General features: G+C 51.1%; 1 protein-coding gene across 1 annotated transcript in view; it reads left to right on the top strand.

Annotated features, from left to right (window-relative positions):
- The window catches only part of APOC2 (apolipoprotein C2), a 32,011-nt gene extending 30,158 nt beyond the window's left edge, over positions 1–1,853 (top strand). Inside the window, exon 4 of the mRNA XM_078651264.1 lies at positions 1,637–1,853. Within this exon, the coding sequence (XP_078507390.1) occupies positions 1,637–1,724 (88 nt within the window). The 3' untranslated portion in view covers positions 1,725–1,853. The remainder of the gene's footprint in view (positions 1–1,636) is intronic.
- Positions 1,854–20,688: the final 18,835 nt, after the last annotated feature.

The following is a 20,688-nucleotide window of genomic DNA, read 5'->3' as shown; positions in this document are numbered from 1 at the left end:
GCGGCGGCAGGGCCATGACGGAACCGCTCCATCATGAGCACAGCTCAGCCGATGCTCATGACGGAGCGGCTCCGTCATGAGCATGGGAGGGGTTAAAGACGAGGAGTGATAAAAGACTTTCTGGGAAGCTCATAAAAACCACAGAACATTAAAAAGTGCATCATATCCCCTAGATACTTTCTGTCACAGCCACAGGGTGGACGCAGTGCCCTCTGTAACCCCTCGAGGACGGCCAGGATGAAATGGATAAGATGCAATCAAAATCTAGTCAATAAAAAACAGTCATGGATAGATTTAATCCATGCAAGACAGGGTTCGATTGATGGCCCAGTTTTCAACAAATGGTACCTACATACGAATGTATGACGTTGCAACGCATAGCTTTACAATGCATGCCTTTACAATGCAGTTTTTACATCGCAACATCCTTCACAACGCACTCCATTACATTGCATGCCACTACAACGCGTTTTTAGAAACTACCATTACAACGCATACCATTAATTTAATTTAATTTAATTTAATTGTGGGTTTATATAGCGCTAGAATCGACTCCCGGAGGAGTATCTCCGCGCTTCGACCGCTGGGGAACCCGTCCTGGCTCACCCTGAGAGATGGTCCCTAATGGGTATCTCTAAGGTGCGACCAAGCATCCCCGGCGGTCTGGGGGGGCCGTTGTGAAGATGAGGCAAGCTAATGCCCAGAGTTGCCGAGTGTGGTCCCTGACTGGAGTAGGCACCGAGGCGAGAATTATCGAGCCCGCTGACCCTGGTCCACGACCCTGCCGCGTCGGGAATCGAACCCTGGTCCCGGGCCGTCCTCTGCTTACGGGTCTGCCGCCTCTAACCAGTGAGCCACACCACTCCACTACGTTGCGTTTAAGGTAAGTATTGGCTAGTGTAGGGGTGAAAATGACTATTCTAACTCCAGGGGGTGCAGCAGTAGGGTATGTGTTGGATAGTGTATGGGTACTATGCATTGTAATGGTATGTGTTGTAGTGACATGCAATGTAATGACTGCGTTGTAGTGACATGCGTTGTAAAGGATGTTGCGTTGTAATAACTGCATTGTAAATGTAGTGCGATGAAATGACTGCGTTGTAAAGGTTGTTTACCCCGACATACACTAGACTTCCTCAGCTCCTCTTCTGCTCGCCTACACACACTTCTTAGGAAGGTTCTCCTTCACCCAGGTCATATCCCTACTACAAATTTCCTCTGAGTTATCAAATAAATCCGCCCTTCCCAGGCCGGAGAGGCGTCTCAAATGTTCTTACACAAATACGATTCACCTGATCGAGGGAGACGATCCCCTAAAACTTCCTTACTAAGGGCATTTTCCTTCTTGTTCCAGATTTTCACCTATTGCGATGGGGGTGAAATGCCAACACTTCTGAGAGGCAGGCCACTCCTAGCTCTTCATGCGCGACAAACAATGGGGTACCCTGCACCTCACCACCTTTTAAAGTGTTTTTGTGTTGGTGATTTCTACTGTGTCGCCTGCGGGCAGTGCTGCCTCTGCGTTTCTTGCGGTGCGGCAATGCTGCCTCTGCGTTTCTTGCGGTGCGGCAATGCTGCTCTGCGTTTCTTGCGGTGCGGTAATGCTGTATAATGTTTCCGCTCTCTTTCCGTGCAGGGAGATGTACAATAAAGGAAGCAGCGCTGTGGGGACCTACACCAACATCCTGTCCGACCAGATTTACCACATGTGGCAGGGGGCGTGACGTGTGAGACGGGCAGCTGCCAGCGGGGGGCGCCACCCAGCACCGCCCCATTCACCTCCTGCTTGAGAGATGTCCACATGTTTCTGAGCCCCCTTGTCTAAAACAAATAAACAGATTTCTTTCAGTAAATGTGTGTTTTTGTGGGGGTCCGGGCCAGTGAGGGACCTGGCACTGAGCAACCAGGGGAACTCCAGACTCATGCTGAAAACAACACTGAGGAGGACTTCACTCACACAGCAGCACTGAGGATGACTTCACTCCCACAGCAGCACTGAGGGACTTCACTCACACAGCAGCACTGAGGGACTTCACTCACAGAGCAACACTGAGGACGACTTCACTCACACAGCAACACTGAAGATGACTTCACTCACACAGCAACACTGAGAACTACTTCACTCACACAGCAACACTGAGGATGACTTCACTCGCACAGCAACACTGAGAACTACTTCACTCACACAGCAACACTGAGGAGGACTTCACTCACACAGCAGCACTGAGGATGACTTCACTCCCACAGCAGCACTGAGGGACTTCACTCACAGAGCAACACTGAGGACGACTTCACTCACACAGCAACACTGAGGATGACTTCACTCACACAGCAACACTGAAGATGACTTCACTCACACAGCAACACTGAGGATGACTTCACTCACACAGCAACACTGAGGATGACTTCACTCACACAGCAACACTGAGGATGACTTCACTCACACAGCAGCACTGAGGACTACTTCACTCACACAGCAACACTGAGGGACTTCACTCACACAGCAGCACTGAGGATGACTTCACTCCCACAGCAACACCGAGGACGACTTCACTCCCACAGCAACACTGAGGGACTTCACTCACACAGCAGCACTGAGGGACTTTACTCACACAGCAGCACTGAGGGACTTCACTCACACAGCAGCACTGAGGGACTTCACTCACACAGCAACACTGAGGAGGACTTTACTCACACAGCAACACTGAGGATGACTTCACTCAAACAGCAACACTGAAGACGAATTCACTCACATAGCAGCACTGAGGGACTTCACTCAAACAGCAACACTGAAGATGAATTCACTCACACAGCAACACTGAGGAGAACTTTACTCACACAGCAACACTGAGGATGACTTCACTCAAACAGCAACACTGAGGTGACTTCACTCACATAGCAGCACTGAAGACGAATTCACTCACATAGCAGCACTGAGGGACGTCACTCACACAGCAACACTGAGGATGACTTCACTCACACAGCAACACGGAGGACGACTTTACTCACACAGCAACACTGAGGGACTTCACTCACACAGCAACACTGAGAACTACTTCACTCACACAGCAACACTGAGAACTACTTCACTCACACAGCAACACTGAGGATGACTTCACTCACACAGCAACACTGAGGACGACTTCACTCACACAGCAACACTGAGGACGACTTCACTCACACAGCAACACTGAGGATGACTTCACTCCCACAGCAGCACTGAGGGACTTCACTCACACAGCAGCACTGAGGGACTTCACTCACAGAGCAACACTGAGGACGACTCACTCACACAACAACACTGAGGATGACTTCACTCACACAGCAACACTGAAGATGACTTCACTCACACAGCAACACTGAGGATGACTTCACTCACACAGCAACACTGAGGATGACTTCACTCACACAGCAACACTGAGGATGACTTCACTCACACAGCAACACTGAGAACTACTTCACTCACACAGCAACACTGAGGATGACTTCACTCACACAGCAACACTGAGGACGACTTCACTCACACAGCAACACTGAGGACGACTTCACTCACACAGCAACACTGAGGAGAACTTCACTCACACAGCAACACTGAGGGACTTCACTCACACAGCAACACTGAAGACAAATTCACTCACACAGCAATACTGAGGACGACTTCACTCACACAGCAACACTGAGGACGACTTCACTCACACAGCAACACTGAAGACAAATTCACTCACATAGCAGCACTGAGGGACTTCACTCGCACAGCAACACTGAGGAGGACTTTATTCACACAGCAGCACTGAGGGATTTCACTCACACAGCAACACTGAGGGATATCACTCACACAGCAACACTGAGGGACTTCACTCACACAACAACACTGAGGACGACTTCACTCACACAGCAGCACTGAGGGACTTCACTCACACAGCAACACAGAGGGACTTCACTCACACAGCAACACTGGGGACGACTTCACTCACATAGCAGCACTTAGGGACTTCACTCACACAGCAACACTGAGGACAACTTCACTCACACAGCAGCACTGAGAGACTTCACTCACATAGCAACACTGAGGATGACTTACCTCACACAGCAACACTGAGGACGACTTCACTCACACAGCAACACTGTGGACGACTTCACTCACACAGCAGCACTGAGGACGACTTCACTCACACAGCAACACTGAGGACAACTTCACTCACACAGCAACACTGAGGATGACTTCACTCACACAGCAACACTGAGGATGACTTCACTCACACAGCAACACTGAGGATGACTTCACTCACACAGCAACACTGAGGACGACTTCACTCACACAGCAACACTGAAGACAAATTCACTCACATAGCAGCACTGAGGGACTTCACTCGCACAGCAACACTGAGGAGGACTTTATTCACACAGCAACACTGAGGATGACTTCACTCACACAAAATTTAATCGTCCTGTTGTTTAATAAGTAGAGGATAGAGAGGACACCGGACAGGGTATTGGCCATTTACCTGTAGACAACGCTCCCTCTCCTCTTTCTGTTTTATTTCCTTCATTTCTTTATTTTTCATTTCCTGCGCTTTCATGTAGATATTTTTGCGCTGTTCTTTGTCTGCTAAATCTTGCTCTTTTCTCACTCTCTCATGCGCTTCTTTCTCCCACATTCGTACACAGTCAAACATATCTTGTCTACTTTTGTACTTAAACACACATTGTTCCACATACTGAATCTTTCTAAGATCAAATGACCCATTTATTGGCCATCGTAAATCAGGATCCCTTCTAGTGTGTTTGTTCCACAGTGCACTATACATTATGGACGAAATACCGTTTTTAATATACATATACCTATGTGGTGTTCCGTCAGGGGGGGCCGGCTGACTTCATTCTAAATCCATTTTGGTACCTCCAAGAAAGCAACACATCCTATGCAGCGTGCTAGTGACAGGCATGTCGTAAATATTACAGTAAATAATATTATAACAAAATAGTACTTATCACAAATACAGTACTTTTCATAGAGTCAAAAGTTAGAGAAACATCTTCTCATTGCCTATCTATGTATGTTGCAACACATATATTACCGAAACCAAACCAGAATTTTGGCCAAAAATCAAGAGTGCCGCTTTAGCGGCCTTACCGAGCTAAAATCTCCAGCCTCCAACTGCCAAGCTCTGAATCGACCTAATGGTCACTGTAAGACGAACGCCAAAGGGATATCAGTCGAGGACCGGTCACCTCCTGGAGGGTCAAATCGGGAAAATCGGAAAAGCACTTCGGTCTGCAAAGACAAGGGTTTCCTTCATGCAGCGTACATCCTTAGCGCGATTCCAAACCTCTGTCAAGACCACTCAGCCGGGCAGCCGTGTCTCCGATGAGCCCCACCTAAAGGGCGTCAATTTGTGGGAGCGAGCCTTTTCAAGGGCCCACTGGTGCAGGGGTTCACCCTTCTTTGTCCTCAAGTCCTTAGACCAACGAAATAGAGATTGGCACGGAAGCTGTAACAGTAAACACATATTTTATTATCAACACTCATGAGTGGGGACTGCATCGATACATAACCCTCAGGCAATGTATGAGGTAGCACATGGAGTAGAGGAACCATGGTGCTTATACACTGTGCTAGTTGCGGTGTAAGCATGGAGGTTCGAAAAGAGGCAGTACAAGTATACACACAAATAGCTGTTCACATATAAGGGTACGTGAGAATCACTTAGTCAACAGAGTGGGAGGAGTTACAGAGTTGCTGACATCAGTTAAAATAGCCTGACCGTTAAGTCTGTAACAGGTGCAGTCTAGGAGCTACAGGTCTCTCTGAGCATGCGCAGTGCTCAGGCGCAGTGCTCATGCGCAGTGCTCAGGCGCAGTGCTCAGGCTCAGTGCTCAGGCGCAGTGCTCAGGCTCAGTGCTCATGCGCAGTGCTCAGGCTCAGTGCTCAGGCGCAGTGCTCAGGCTCAGTGCTCAGGCTCAGTGCTCAAGGGCAGTGCTCAGGCTCAGTGCTGCAGGAGCTAAATACAGATGATGGCTCTGGCGTAATAGACAAGCAGGCAACAGCGAAGACGGGGAAGCACATGGCAAACACGTGGCTAACTAAAATGGATGCCACAGACAAAATGGCTTTAGCTCATGCTAACAGCGATCTCTGCTTGTTTCCACAGCTGGATATTCCTGGCCAGGGCCGGCTCACCAGGCGCTGAGCTTGTTGGGCGCTGCATTTTGAAATATTTTATAGGGTTTAAAGCACCTGCTACAGACTTCCTTGTGTGTCCAGCAGCTTTTAGACCGTAATAACAATGTCAAGATAACTCTGGTGAATAATGTCCCTGTTGGAGAGATCAGATTTTTGTCTGGTTGCAGTTTTGACTGATCATGAAATAGAGAAGCGGGTTAAAGTGCCTGCTGCGAAGCATGTGGCACATGCAGGTCACAGAATTGCACTTTCTGTAGATAGCTCAGAGGGTGACTGCTTTTGTCACAGAGATCTCTTTGTTACTTGCAGTTCATGAATCATAATTCTTCTAATATAGCACAGTGAGCTATGAACTGGCATCGAGGAGCTGCATGCAAGTGGAAAGGCAAAGTCTTAGAACCTTCTTTTCCCCAGTCTTTCGTTGGTAAGAAGGGTTTGTATGGGCAGAAACGCATTCTGATTAGCAAAAGCGAACCACACTATTGTGTTACATTATAAATCCTGAGTTTGTCCTTCTCCAGACCCAGCACGCTTGAAATATAGCGCCTCCCAGACCGGATGACACGCGGCTCCTACACCTTGTAGTCCTCATTGTCGCGTGTAACATTTCCTGTACATTGATTTACACACTTATGATTCGTTGTCTGTGTCTTATGTGTGTGTGATATAAAGTGCTCCAACAGCCTACAATGATATGAATAGCGCTATAAAAGAAATGAAATAGATGTAAGAGGGGCTATGGAGAGCCGAGGGGCATCCTTGTAGGGTGATAGTGAGGGAATGAATCGTGGGCACGGAGGTCATGGGGGCACCAACAAAGATTGTCGCACTGGGCGCGACCAGCACTAAAGCCAGCCCTGTCTGTCATCAGACACGCTGGAGGGATGTATGACGGTACAACGCATACATTTACATCGCGGTATATTACATTGCGGTTTTTACAACGCATGTCGTTACAACGACTTGCGTTGGAGGGTGCTGGACTTAGGAGTAGTAGAATTTACTATTCCAACTCCAGTCTACGTACAGTAGGGAAGGTGTTGGATAGTAAATTATACTATTCCGTGTCCTAGAGTGCCATCTAGTGCAAGTCGTTGTAACGACTTGCGTTGTGAAAAACGCAATGTAATAGCATCGCGATGTAATCCCCGCGTTGTAAACAATGTTTTCCCCGCTGGGGTGATCCGGGGAGACAAGCGGCTGGTCCCACCCACCTAAGGGGCCATTTCACATTGAACAACACAGATTGAGGTTCCAGTCTTTGTCCCAAAGATCGATCTAATGGCTACGGGACGAATAATCGACAGCGCCACACATGAACGGGCTAATTGAAGACTAATAAAGGACCCTGTACTCCTCTCTCACACGTCACAGGCCACGCCTCCACGCCTCCTCCCTCCAGCTTCAAGAATGTCTGAGACAACGACCAGCCGCCATCTTGTGCACAAGAACAGGCCCCAGGGGGTCTCCAATACTTTGGTTTCACTCGTGCACACTATGCAAGTATCATGCAGCCCATAAACACACACAACATGTACATGGGCCATTAGCACTCAGAAGGGGAACTTGGCAGGAGTGGGCCTGTGGGCCTCCACTTCAGTGACAAAGATAAAAAGGTCTGGTCACTTCTACGGATTCACAAAACACGGTGCGCTGCCGCCACCACCACCCTATGCATAAATCCACGACAGGGCCCGGAGCTCACTGTCAGAGCACTGAGGGACGCTTTGTGCACCCCTCCACGTCCAGGACAGATCTGGACCTCACTAGAGAGAAGGAACAGGCCTGGGCCTCTGCAGACGCGCTGGATTAACATCACGCCAGGGTACCACAGCACCGCTCGTCCACGGGGTGTCTTAGGTGTGCTCCCCAACAGATATTTCTTATGAAATCAAATGTTGAAAAGTTTAGATGTTCAGCAAACATAAAAATATCTCAAAATGTGTCCACTTGTGGAGTTTTTCCAAAGCTGCAGGCCCAGATCACACCCTGACTTTAATCAATCAATCAATCAATCAACTCGGATTTATAGAGTGTGTCTAATCACCTGAGAGGGTATCAGGCGCTGGGTTCTTGCTGCGAGCAGTCTCAGAGCCCGGTCTTGGGTCCCTTTCTGACTTTAGGGATAGAGAATTGTTCGGAGGTGAAGGTCGTTCCAGGACCTGTGTCGAGGTAGGAGAAGGACCGTCCTCCACTCTAGCTCCACCGGATGCGGGGAGTGTGCGCGAGGGAGAGGGAGGCAGCGCGCAGGTGTGTACCAGGTTGGATGAAGTTCAGCTGGTGGTTGACGTATGCTGCTCCTTGGTCGTGGAGGGCCTTTTAGGCACGTATCAGAATCTTGAACTGGCATCTCTTCAGGACGGGAGTCAGTAGCGGTTCCTGAGGTGGGGGGTGATGTGAGTCCATTGGGGAGGTTGAGCTTGAGTCTGGCAGCTGAGTCTGTTTTGTTTGGAGTCTCTTCAGAAGTTGGGTGGTGATTCCTGTGCAGAGCCTGTTGCCGTCGTCCAGCCAGCTGGTGGCCAGGGCTTGAGTGACAGTTTTCCTGGTGTTGACAGGGATCCATTTAAAGATCTTTCAGAGCATGAGGTGGGTGTGGAAGCAGGCGGAGGCGACTGCGTTGATCTGGCGTTTCATGGTGAGTTGCTGTCCAGGATGATGTCGAGGTTGTGGGTGTGGTCTCTCCACGGGGAGGTGTTGTTCCCAAAAATCGGCACTTCCATCTTGTCCGTCTTGTCCGTCTCGCACTCCAGGCAGTTGTTCTTCTGAGAGCGAGAGGGGGTCGTCGTCTGTAGGATATGATGTTGAGGGTGACGATGTATCAGAGAATGAAAAACTTTCAGAATCCACACTTGTAACAAGGCTAGTGAGGGTGATCCTGAAACTGAGTATTGGCGCCCTCACAACCTAGACTGGCACGAAGTGGAGCCACTTTCAACCCAGAAGGAATCGATTCAGGAACTTAACATTGGTTATCCCACATCACGCTCCCTCTCTCTCTCTCTCTCTCTCTCTTTATCCTCTCTCTCTCTTCTTCTCTTTCTTTCTCTTTATCTGTCTCCCTCTCTCCCCTATCCTCTCTCTTTCAGTATCTGCAGTCTTGCCCGCTTCTCCATTCTTTTTATTTCTTTGATTTTCTCCCTCTCTATCTTCTCTTCTCTATCTTCTCACCTCCCTGTGGCCCTCTCTCCTTCTCTATATGTATATTCTTTTCTCTATTTTCACTGCATCTGTCTCCCTCCTTCCCTCTCTCTCCCTCCCTCCACTCTCTCCACTTTCTGACATTCACTCTCTCTGGAGAGTGAGGCATTTCAGGTCACCGCCTTTCCTATTTCTTGTTATCTACATAACAACTTTGGCAATGACATGTAAAAAGATGTTTATTTCCCAAAAGCTGTGACATCTGACCACTCACAATCTCAGCCTAAAATAACAAACCAGAGCAGCTTTCCCAGGAAGCCAAGGTCACCCAGGGAACATTCGCTACATCTGGTGCAGTGCATGCTGGGACAGGTGTCAGGGACAGGACAGGCTGTCCCTGGTGCAGTGCATGCTGGGACAGGTGTCTGGGACAGGACAGGCTGTCCCTGGAGCAGTGCATGCTGGGACAGGTGTCAGGGACAGGACAGGCTGTCCCTGGAGCATAGCATGCTGGGACAGGTGTCAGGGACAGGACAGGCTGTCCCTGGTGCAGTGCATGCTGGGACAGGTGTCTGGGACAGGACAGGCTGTACCTGGAGCAGTGCATGCTGGGACAGGTGTCAGGGACAGGACAGGCTGTACCTGGAGCAGTGCATGCTGCGACAGGTGTCAGGGACAGGACAGGCTGTCCCTGGTGCAGTGCATGCTGGGACAGGTGTCTGGGACAGGACAGGCTGTCCCTGGTGCAGTGCATGCTGGGACAGGTGTCTGGGACAGGACAGGCTGTCCCTGGTGCAGTGCATGCTGGGACAGGTGTCAGGGACAGGACAGGCTGTCCCTGGTGCAGTGCATGCTGGGACAGGTGTCTGGGACAGGACAGGCTGTCCCTGGTGCAGTGCATGCTGGGACAGGTGTCAGGGACAGGACAGGCTGTCCCTGGTGCAGTGCATGCTGGGACAGGTGTCTGGGACAGGACAGGCTGTACCTGGAGCAGTGCATGCTGGGACAGGTGTCAGGGACAGGACAGGCTGTCCCTGGTGCAGTGCATGCTGGGACAGGTGCCTGGGACAGGACAGGCTGTACCTGGAGCAGTGCATGCTGGGACAGGTGTCAGGGACAGGACAGGCTGTCCCTGGTGCAGTGCATGCTGGGACAGGTGTCTGGGACAGGACAGGCTGTCCCTGGTGCAGTGCATGCTGGGACAGGTGTCAGGGACAGGACAGGCTGTACCTGGAGCAGTGCATTCTGGGACAGGTGTCAGGGACAGGACAGGCTGTACCTGGAGCAGTGCATGCTGGGACAGGTGCCTGGGACAGGACAGGCTGTACCTGGAGCAGTGCATGCTGGGACAGGTGTTAGGGACAGGACAGGCTGTCCCTGGTGCAGTGCATGCTGGGACAGGTGCCTGGGACAGGACAGGCTGTACCTGGAGCAGTGCATGCTGGGACAGGTGTTAGGGACAGGACAGGCTGTCCCTGGTGCAGTGCATGCTGGGACAGGTGTCAGGGACAGGACAGGCTGTCCCTGGTGCAGTGCATGCTGGGACAGGTGTCTGGGACAGGACAGGCTGTACCTGGAGCAGTGCATGCTGGGACAGGTGTCAGGGACAGGACAGGCTGTCCCTGGTGCAGTGCATGCTGGGACAGGTGCCTGGGACAGGACAGGCTGTACCTGGAGCAGTGCATGCTGGGACAGGTGTCAGGGACAGGACAGGCTGTCCCTGGTGCAGTGCATGCTGGGACAGGTGTCTGGGACAGGACAGGCTGTACCTGGAGCAGTGCATGCTGGGACAGGTGCCTGGGACAGGACAGGCTGTACCTGGAGCAGTGCATGCTGGGACAGGTGTTAGGGACAGGACAGGCTGTCCCTGGTGCAGTGCATGCTGGGACAGGTGCCTGGGACAGGACAGGCTGTACCTGGAGCAGTGCATGCTGGGACAGGTGTTAGGGACAGGACAGGCTGTCCCTGGTGCAGTGTATGCTGGGACAGGTGTCTGGGACAGGACAGGCTGTCCCTGGTGCAGTGCATGCTGGGACAGGTGTCAGGGACAGGACAGGCTGTACCTGGTGCAGTGCATGCTGGGACAGGTGTCAGGGACAGGACAGGCTGTCCCTGGTGCAGTGCATGCTGGGACAGGTGCCTGGGACAGGACAGGCTGTCCCTGGTGCAGTGCATGCTGGGACAGGTGTCTGGGACAGGACAGGCTGTACCTGGAGCAGTGCATGCTGGGACAGGTGTCAGGGACAGGACAGGCTGTACCTGGTGCAGTGCATGCTGGGACAGGTGTCAGGGACAGGACAGGCTGTACCTGGAGCAGTGCATGCTGGGACAGGTGTCTGGGACAGGACAGGCTGTCCCTGGTGCAGTGCATGCTGGGACAGGTGTCAGGGACAGGACAGGCTGTCCCTGGTGCAGTGCATGCTGGGACAGGTGTCAGGGACAGGACAGGCTGTCCCTGGTGCAGTGCATGCTGGGACAGGTGTCAGGGACAGGACAGGCTGTACCTGGTGCAGTGCATGCTGGGACAGGTGTCTGGGACAGGACAGGCTGTCCCTGGTGCAGTGCATGCTGGGACAGGTGTCTGGGACAGGACAGGCTGTCCCTGGTGCAGTGCATGCTGGGACAGGTGCCTGGGGCAGGCTGTGTCTGCTCTGCAGCTCTGCTAGCAGGGGCCAGACCTCGGAAAGACTTCAAAGGCTCAGGGAGGTCTGTTCTCAGGAGACGTTAATCCATTCAGGCCTTGAAGGACATTGGACTCTGATGCAGTACGCCCCCCCCCCTCCCCCCCCACGTTATGCCCGGTATCGGGTGCAACTTTGACTGAAAGTGTGCTGAGTTCCTGCTAACCAGGTCCCCAGCACCAATGTTCTTTCCCTAAACTGTACGATTGTTCCACGATTGGCACCCCTTGAGGATCCCTGTAAGTCCCCAGTAAGTGGTACCCCTGGTGCCTAGGGCCTTGGAACTAAAGAGGGTCCCTAAGGGCTGCAGCACTAACCTTGCCCCCCCAAAGGGGCCCCACACCAAGCTCATGCTGCCTGTCATTTCAGCCTTCGTGTCTCTGTGCAGAGAAAAATGAAGAGTCAACATGACACACATGCCTGTTTGCCATGCCTGCCCAGCACTACACGTGGTAGAGATAAGTCACCCCTAGGGCAGGCCTTACAGCCCTAAGGCAAGGTGCACCATACCCCATGCGTGGGCATATCTGCGTGCGTGGATGTGTCCCTGTGATATCTAAGTTCACCCTTGGATACTACGAGTGCACGGGGAAGCCATGCTGAGTACATGGGCTCGACACCCCAGCTACATGATGGCTTCACTGTACCCCAAGGTGTTAGGTGCCAAGGAAGGCTTCAACGGTCATCTCCTGTGTGCTTGATACCCTCAAGTTGAGGTACCTGTCCACAGTCCGGACTTGCCTGTAGAACCTACCCGCACGTTGGGGGAGGGAGAGAGACCGGAGACCATACACGTCTACACTCTCCCTAAAACCCGCATACCCACATGCACCAATTGGCAGGAACAAAAGATCTCCGATAAAGAGCCCCTTTATGGGAGCCCGTCAGACATTGCAGCGCCAGTTTGACGAGGAGCAAAACCCAAATGATGAAGCATGACACCTAGCTTGCTGGGTGTGTGAGGGTTTTAGTTTCAGAAGGGGAATCCCCCTCCCCCCCTTTTTTTGTGCCTTACCGTTTGGTTGGGCTTGGTTACGCACTCCTTCACCCTCATTCTCCCCAGGGAACAGCGTCTATCTTTTGTTGTTGCAGTTCTAGGGCCCTTACGCTGGACCCCTTTAAATATTCGCCCTTTCAATCCCCTTGATTGTTAATTACTCCTGAGGTGAGAGCCTTCACTCTCACAGGCGAGGATCGAAGCCTGCTCCATGCAGGGTGTGCATTCCAGGGCGGGAAGCGTCAAAGGCCCTGACACCTTCGTTCTGTGACCCCGGCCTCTCTAGATAGTGGAGACCCCCAACCCACTGTCCGGCTCCCACTTTTTGGTGGCAAGACAGGTGGAAAATTAGTAAGGTTAGGAGCTGTGCCCACATTCATCCGTCACAACTCCTAGGGCGGGCCCGCTGATGTGGACTCCACTTTTCAGATTCCTCCATCTTGTTGTGGACATAGGGTCAGGGTTATGCCCACTACCCACAGGAAGTGGGCATATAGAGGCTAAAAAACCCTAAAGCAGAGTTCTTCAATCTGTGGGGGAGACCCCCAGGGGGGCCATGGAGTCTTGGGAAGGGCGGGCAGCCATGCCTCAGCTTCTTCAGCTGAGTATCAGTCAGGGACTCTCCTGTGCTGTAAAACCAACGCTGGGCTGGCAGCTAAACACACCTTTCTGCCACCGTGCTGCAGCTAAACACACCTTTCTGCCACTGCGCTGCAGCTAAACACACCTTTCTGCCACTGCGCTGCAGCTAAACACACCTTTCTGCCACTGCGCTGCAGCTAAACACACCTTTCTGCCACTGCGCTGCAGCTAAACACACCTTTCTGCCACTGCGCTGCAGCTAAACACACCTTTCTGCCACTGCGCTGCAGCTAAACACACCTTTCTGCCGCCGCGCTGCAGCTAAACACACCTTTCTGACGCTGCGCTGCAGCTAAACACACCATTCTGCCACTGCGCTGCAGCTAAACACACCATTCTGCCACTGCGCTGCAGCTAAACACACCTTTCTGCCACTGCGCTGCAGCGAAACACACCTTTCTGCCACCGCGCTGCAGCTAAACACACCTTTCTGCCACCGCGCTGCAGCTAAACACACCTTTCTGCCACCGCGCTGCAGCTAAACACACCTTTCTGCCACTGCGCTGCAGCTAAACACACCTTTCTGCCACTGCGCTGCAGCTAAACACACCTTTCTGCCACCGCGCTGCAGCTAAACACACCTTTCTGCCACCGCGCTGCAGCTAAACACACCTTTCTGCCACTGCGCTGCAGCTAAACACACCTTTCTGCCACTGCGCTGCAGCTAAACACACCTTTCTGCCACTGCGCTGCAGCTAAACACACCTTACTGCCACTGCGCTGCAGCTAAACACACCTTTCTGCCGCTGCGCTGCAGCTAAACACACCTTTCTGCCGCCGCGCTGCAGCTAAACACACCTTACTGCCGCTGCGCTGCAGCTAAACACACCTTTCTGCCGCTGCGCTGCAGCTAAACACACCTTTCTGCCGCCGCGCTGCAGCTAAACACTCCTTTCTCCCGCCGCGCTGCAGCTAAACACACCTTTCTCCTGCCGCGCTGCAGCTAAACACACCTTTCTGCCACTGCGCTGCAGCTAAACACACATTTCTGCCACCGCGCTGCAGCTAAACACACCTTTCTGCCACCGCGCTGCAGCTAAGCACACCTTTCTGCCACTGCGCTGCAGCTAAACACACCTTTCTGCCACTGCGCTGCAGCTAAACACACCTTTCTGCCACTGCGCTGCAGCTAAACACACCTTTCTGCCGCTGTGCTGCAGCTAAACACACCTTTCTGCCACTGTGCTGCAGCTAAACACACCTTTCTGCCACTGCGCTGCAGCTAAACACACCTTTCTGCCACTGCGCTGCAGCTAAACACACCTTTCTGCCACCGCGCTGCAGCTAAACACTCCTTTCTGCCACCGCGCTGCAGCTAAACACACCTTTCTGCCGCTGCGCTGCAGCTAAACACACCTTTCTGCCGCTGCGCTGCAGCTAAACACACCTTTCTGCCACTGCGCTGCAGCTAAACACACCTTTCTGCCACCGCGCTGCAGCTAAACACACCTTTCTGCCACTGCGCTGCAGCTAAACACACCTTTCTGCCACCGCGCTGCAGCTAAACACACCTTTCTGCCGCTGCGCTTCAGCTAAACACACCTTTCTGCCACCGTGCTGCAGCTAAACACACCTTTCTGCCACAGCGCTGCAGCTAAACACACCTTTCTGCCGCCGCGCTGCAGCTAAACACACCTTTCTGCCACTGCGCTGCAGCTAAACACACCTTTCTGCCACTGCGCTGCAGCTAAACACACCTTTCTGCCACCGCGCTGCAGCTAAACACACCTTTCTGCCGCCGCGCTGCAGCTAAACACACCTTTCTGCCGCTGCGCTGCAGCTAAACACACCTTTCTGCCACCGCGATGCAGCTAAGCACACCTTTCTGCCACCGCGCTGCAGCTAAACACACCTTTCTGCCACTGCGCTGCAGCTAAACACACCTTTCTGCCACCGCGCTGCAGCTAAACACACCTTTCTGCCACCGCGCTGCAGCTAAACACACCTTTCTGCCACCGCGCTGCAGCTAAACACACCTTTCTGCCACCGCGCTGCAGCTAAACACACCTTTCTGCCACTGCGCTGCAGCTAAACACACCTTTCTGCCACTGCGCTGCAGCTAAACACACCTTTCTGCCACTGCGCTGCAGCTAAACACACCTTTCTGCCGCTGCGCTGCAGCTAAACACACCTTTCTGCCACTGCGCTGCAGCTAAACACACCTTTCTGCCACCGCGCTGCAGCTAAACACACCTTTCTGCCGCTGCGCTGCAGCTAAACACACCCTTCTGCCACTGCGCTGCAGCTAAACACACCTTTCTGCCACCGCGCTGCAGCTAAACACACCTTTCTGCCACTGCGCTGCAGCTAAACACACCTTTCTGCCACCGCGCTGCAGCTAAACACACATTTCTGCCACTGCGCTGCAGCTAAACACACCTTTCTGCCACCGCGCTGCAGCTAAACACACCTTTCTGCCACCGCGCTGCAGCTAAGCACACCTTTCTGCCACTGCGCTGCAGCTAAACACACCCTTCTGCCACTGCGCTGCAGCTAAACACACCTTTCTGCCACCGCGCTGCAGCTAAACACACCTTTCTGCCGCCGCGCTGCAGCTAAACACACCTTTCTGCCACTGCGCTGCAGCTAAACACACCTTTCTGCCGCTGCGCTGCAGCTAAACACACCTTTCTGCCACCGCGCTGCAGCTAAACACACCTTTCTGCCATTGCGCCGCTTGCCTAAAAGAAATGCAGATGTACACAACGACTTCATCTGTAATTGTGAAGGGAACTCTGTAGATGTGGAGGATGCTTGGGGGCCGGCACTGGCTTTCATTGATCCAATCCCTTGAAGCTTTGTGATGACAAAGATTGATTCTTTTTGAGTGGTAGTGCAAAGGGTTAACAACTGAGCTGTGAAGTGCGTGCTTTTAAATTTACACAGCGCTTACTATCCCTGAGGAGGTGTTCAAGCGACAGTTAAGTAAATAAATGTAGCATTACGCACAGTCTGGGTATTACTAAAATCTATGTCTTGGAAGCACCATTTTACCGTAAAACGTTTTGCACATTTGATATCAATCCATCTTATACTGTGTTCAAAGTGAGAATAAAATAATGACTTGCGTATTCACAGGACTTTCAGTCACAGGTCGTGACCTTCTAGCACTAAAAATACACAATAACTATTCCCCACTGCATCAACCACAGTTGAATGCTGTCTACACACAGATCTCTGCAGAGCGTTAACTTATAAAGGTTTCATAATCTACCGTAGTGCATTTCCCGCTGAGTAACAACTTTTTATATTTGTTTATTTTTCTTTTATGCGGCCTGTTATTTTATATGCAGCACCTGATGGGGAAAGACCAATAAAAACGTACAGAATATTTTGTTTTTAGCGACACCTTTGACTACGCCCCCATGTGCAGACTCTGAAGGCCCTCGATCCCCCAAACACGACACAGCTTAAGTTGTCCAAAATGTACATGGAGGAGGCTTTGGCAATAGAGGCCCCCAAGTTAAGGGGTTGAAGATGTTTGCATTTAATGGAGCAAAAATACACATTTATAGAAATCATCGGGTGCATGCATTATTAGAAATACAGGACAAAATCAATACTAGATTCTAACACATAAGACATTGTTCTCCGTGACTTTTTGCCTCCTTCTGCAACTGGGCAAAGAGCCCCATATGACCAAAAACGAAGAAGAAAAAAACTTCAAAAATTGTAGGGAAGGCTTCCCATTTGATTTAATTTGACTTCGTGAAGGTGTCCTACAAAACAACCTTTCCATCCTGATGAAAGCCATCGACTCATAGGGCGCAAAGTTGGCTGAAACATGTTGATCTGGTTTTTCCAGAGTCAGATGTGAGAGACACCTAATACCTCTCTTTTCACATCTCTCATTTTTTAATCATACCACTACCTTTGATCTTCTTAGTGAAATGTGTCCTTTCTGAAGGTAGGAAGTATTTTTAGACCTTTTTTCCTCACATGGTGGATTTCATATGGTATCAGATTCAATAGACAATCACTCCTAGTGGAGGAAAAGACCCAATGATGTAACGATCAGTGGCTGAGAACGCCAACGGGAGACAAACCTTTGGTGGACCAACACTGTTGAGGGTCTTACAACAATGTTGGTGTTGCCCCCTCCTGTCCCCGTCTCAACACAACTCCTCCACTCCTTTAGATTTGACAGGTAATATCAAGGAACCACCACTGAATCTCTTGCTGCTGTGGATTGTCAGTGAAAGTGTCAGATTTTCCTGACACAAGCTCATCTGTTTAGAAACTGGTGTGGTGTAAAGGGGTCAAGAAAACCACCCCAGGAAGGAGACAGGTTGTGGGCCAACAGATGTGGAGTGTGATCTTCAGCCTTTGAAACATCTCATAAAATATATCTACAATTTAATGTGAAGCAGGTCGTTGTGGGGAGTGATAAGAGATGGGTGCTCTGGTCAGCAGAAAGTTGCTATAATGAAGTATGTAAACATTGTAAACATGTAACATACCCCACATGTATGTTACAAGTAAACACACCACATATCTGTGTGAAAAGTAAACACGCCACATGTGTGTGTCAAGTAAGTACACTATTCATGTATGTGACAATTGAACACACCACACATGTGGGTGTCACATAAACACACCACAAATGTATGTGACAAGTAAACTCACCACACATGTGACAAGTAAACACACCACACATGTATTTGACAAGTAAACACATTGCACATGTGTATTACCAGTAAACATTGTACATATGTGGAGAAGCGTGGCTCAGTGGTTAGAGGCGGCAGACCCAGAAGCTGAGATCGACCGTGGACCAGGGTTCGATTCCCCGCCTCGGCGGGTCTCGGGCTCAAAATTCCACGGACTCGACAATTCTCGCTCTGGTGCCTACTCAACTCACGGGGTCACACTCTGCGACTCTGGGCAATAGCTTGCTTAATCTCCACTACGGCCCCTCGCGGCGGGATGCCTGGCTTTCACCTTGTGGACACCCTGCCGTGGGTTTCTCACAGGGGAATACCAGGACGGGTTCCCTAAGCAAGCGCCGGGACGCTTACGGGCAGCCGTGCGCTTTACAAGTCCAATACATTTACATTTACATTACATTTACATTACATATGTAACACACCACACATGTATGTGACAAGTAAACATGCCATACATCTGTGTGACAAGTAAACAAACCACAAGTGTGCGACAAGTAAACACACCATGCATGTATGTGACAAGTAAAAGATATCATACATCTGTGTGGCAAGTAAACACACCACTCATGTATGTGATACGTAAACACACCATGCATGTATGTGATAAGTAAACATATCATACATCTGTGTGGCAAGTAAACACACCACTCATGCATGTGATAAGTAAGCACACCAAACAAGTGAGTCACAAGTGAACACACCACACATGTGGGTAACACATAAACACACCACAAATGTATGTGACAAGTAAGCACACCACACATCTGTGTGACAGGTAAACATGACAAATGTGTGTGACAAGTAAGTACACTACGCATGTATTTTACAACTAAACACACTGCAAATGTGCACTGCAAGTAAACATTGTACTTATGCAACACACCACACATTTATGAGACAAGTAAACATACCACACATCTGTATGACAAGTAAACAAACCACACGTGTGTGACTAGTAAACACATCACTCATTTATGTGATAAGTAAAGATACCAAACAAGTGTGTGACAAGTGAACACACCACACATGTTGGTGACACATAAACACACCACAAATGTATGTGACAAGTAACCGCACCACACATCTGTGTGACAAGTAAACACACTATACAAGTGTGTGACAAGTGAACACATCGCACATGCCACAAAAAATCCTTAATGATGCCAGTGGGATATTTATTAATAAATGCACACAAGAGACCCTTTAGATGGTCCCCTGAAACTTACCAAGCACTGGAGTGTTCTCCGACTAGTCATAGGCAGCCTGCCACCACCAGACATGTTTCTAATCTCATGAGGTGGGAGCCAGCGCGCTCAGAGGCCAGGAAGAATGACTGCTCTGCGCAGAGGTGCTTCACGCCTCCACCAGGCCGGAGTGCCCTTCTAACGCGGGAAGCCTCAGAGTGTTGAAATGTAGTTTGTGAACTGAACATCATCTGCGCCTACTTGTCCATTTCCTCAGACTCACGCACAAGTATGCACAACAGCCATTTTAGGTGCCATGGCCTCTCTGCCTACTGCCGATAGCCAGCGCGTCTCTCCCCCTCACTCCCCGTCCTCGCAAGCACCCCCCCCCGCGCGCCCTGACGGCACCCGGTCTCTCCTGCTTGGGCCCTAAACACACCTCCAGCGCGACCCTACCTCCGAGCCACATCCCGTGCTGAAACCCCACACTCTTTCATCTCATTCATAAAACAGGCCCTTTGATAACCTCTTCCTCCTTGCCCGATTGTCCGGCCTGATCCCAGGCCATCATTTAGCCCAACAGATGCAGTTTATTGCCCCTACAGTAGGACCTCGCCTCACATCAAAGGAGCGGGGATTAATCAATGCCCTCACACCCCTAGATCCGACCGATCACCCGCATTTCTGTTCCCAGTGGAATGTCCAGCTGCGCGATAGCCATCATGCTGAGATTAGGGGTGGGGACTCCTAATGTAGATATGTGTGGGAATGGGCCTGAACCGGGGATTCCAAAGATGCCTTTTCCGTACTTCAAAGCAATACCACGGATGTCACAAATGTAATAAAGCCATAAAACTGTGTATAAGAGGCCAGGCCTCAGAGATGCGGGTAGAGCACCTCGAAACGATACCTCGTTGTCTGATCTGATGTGTTCTGCTGCGTCGGAAATAAACTCCTGTTTCCTGCCTTCCAGTCTCCAGCGCCTGCCTCTGTATTTGATAATCGTGAGTTGGGTGAGAAGCGGCTAACGCCGGGCAAACCTTGAAAAGGGGTAATCGACCTGATCTGCCTGAACCCTTTGTTTACAAGAGGTGCTGCCACCTTTGAAGATCAGCCCAGGCTTTCCCAGAAAGGGGGAAGGTCAACCACCCCTATTCTGCTCCACATTTGACAGAAGGACAGAGGGGGAAATTAG

This window comes from Lissotriton helveticus, chromosome 7 (assembly GCF_964261635.1).
Source record: "Lissotriton helveticus chromosome 7, aLisHel1.1, whole genome shotgun sequence".
NCBI lineage: Eukaryota > Metazoa > Chordata > Amphibia > Caudata > Salamandridae > Lissotriton > Lissotriton helveticus.
Note: the sequence above shows the minus strand (reverse complement) of the source record. Positions and strands in the feature narration are given on the sequence as shown.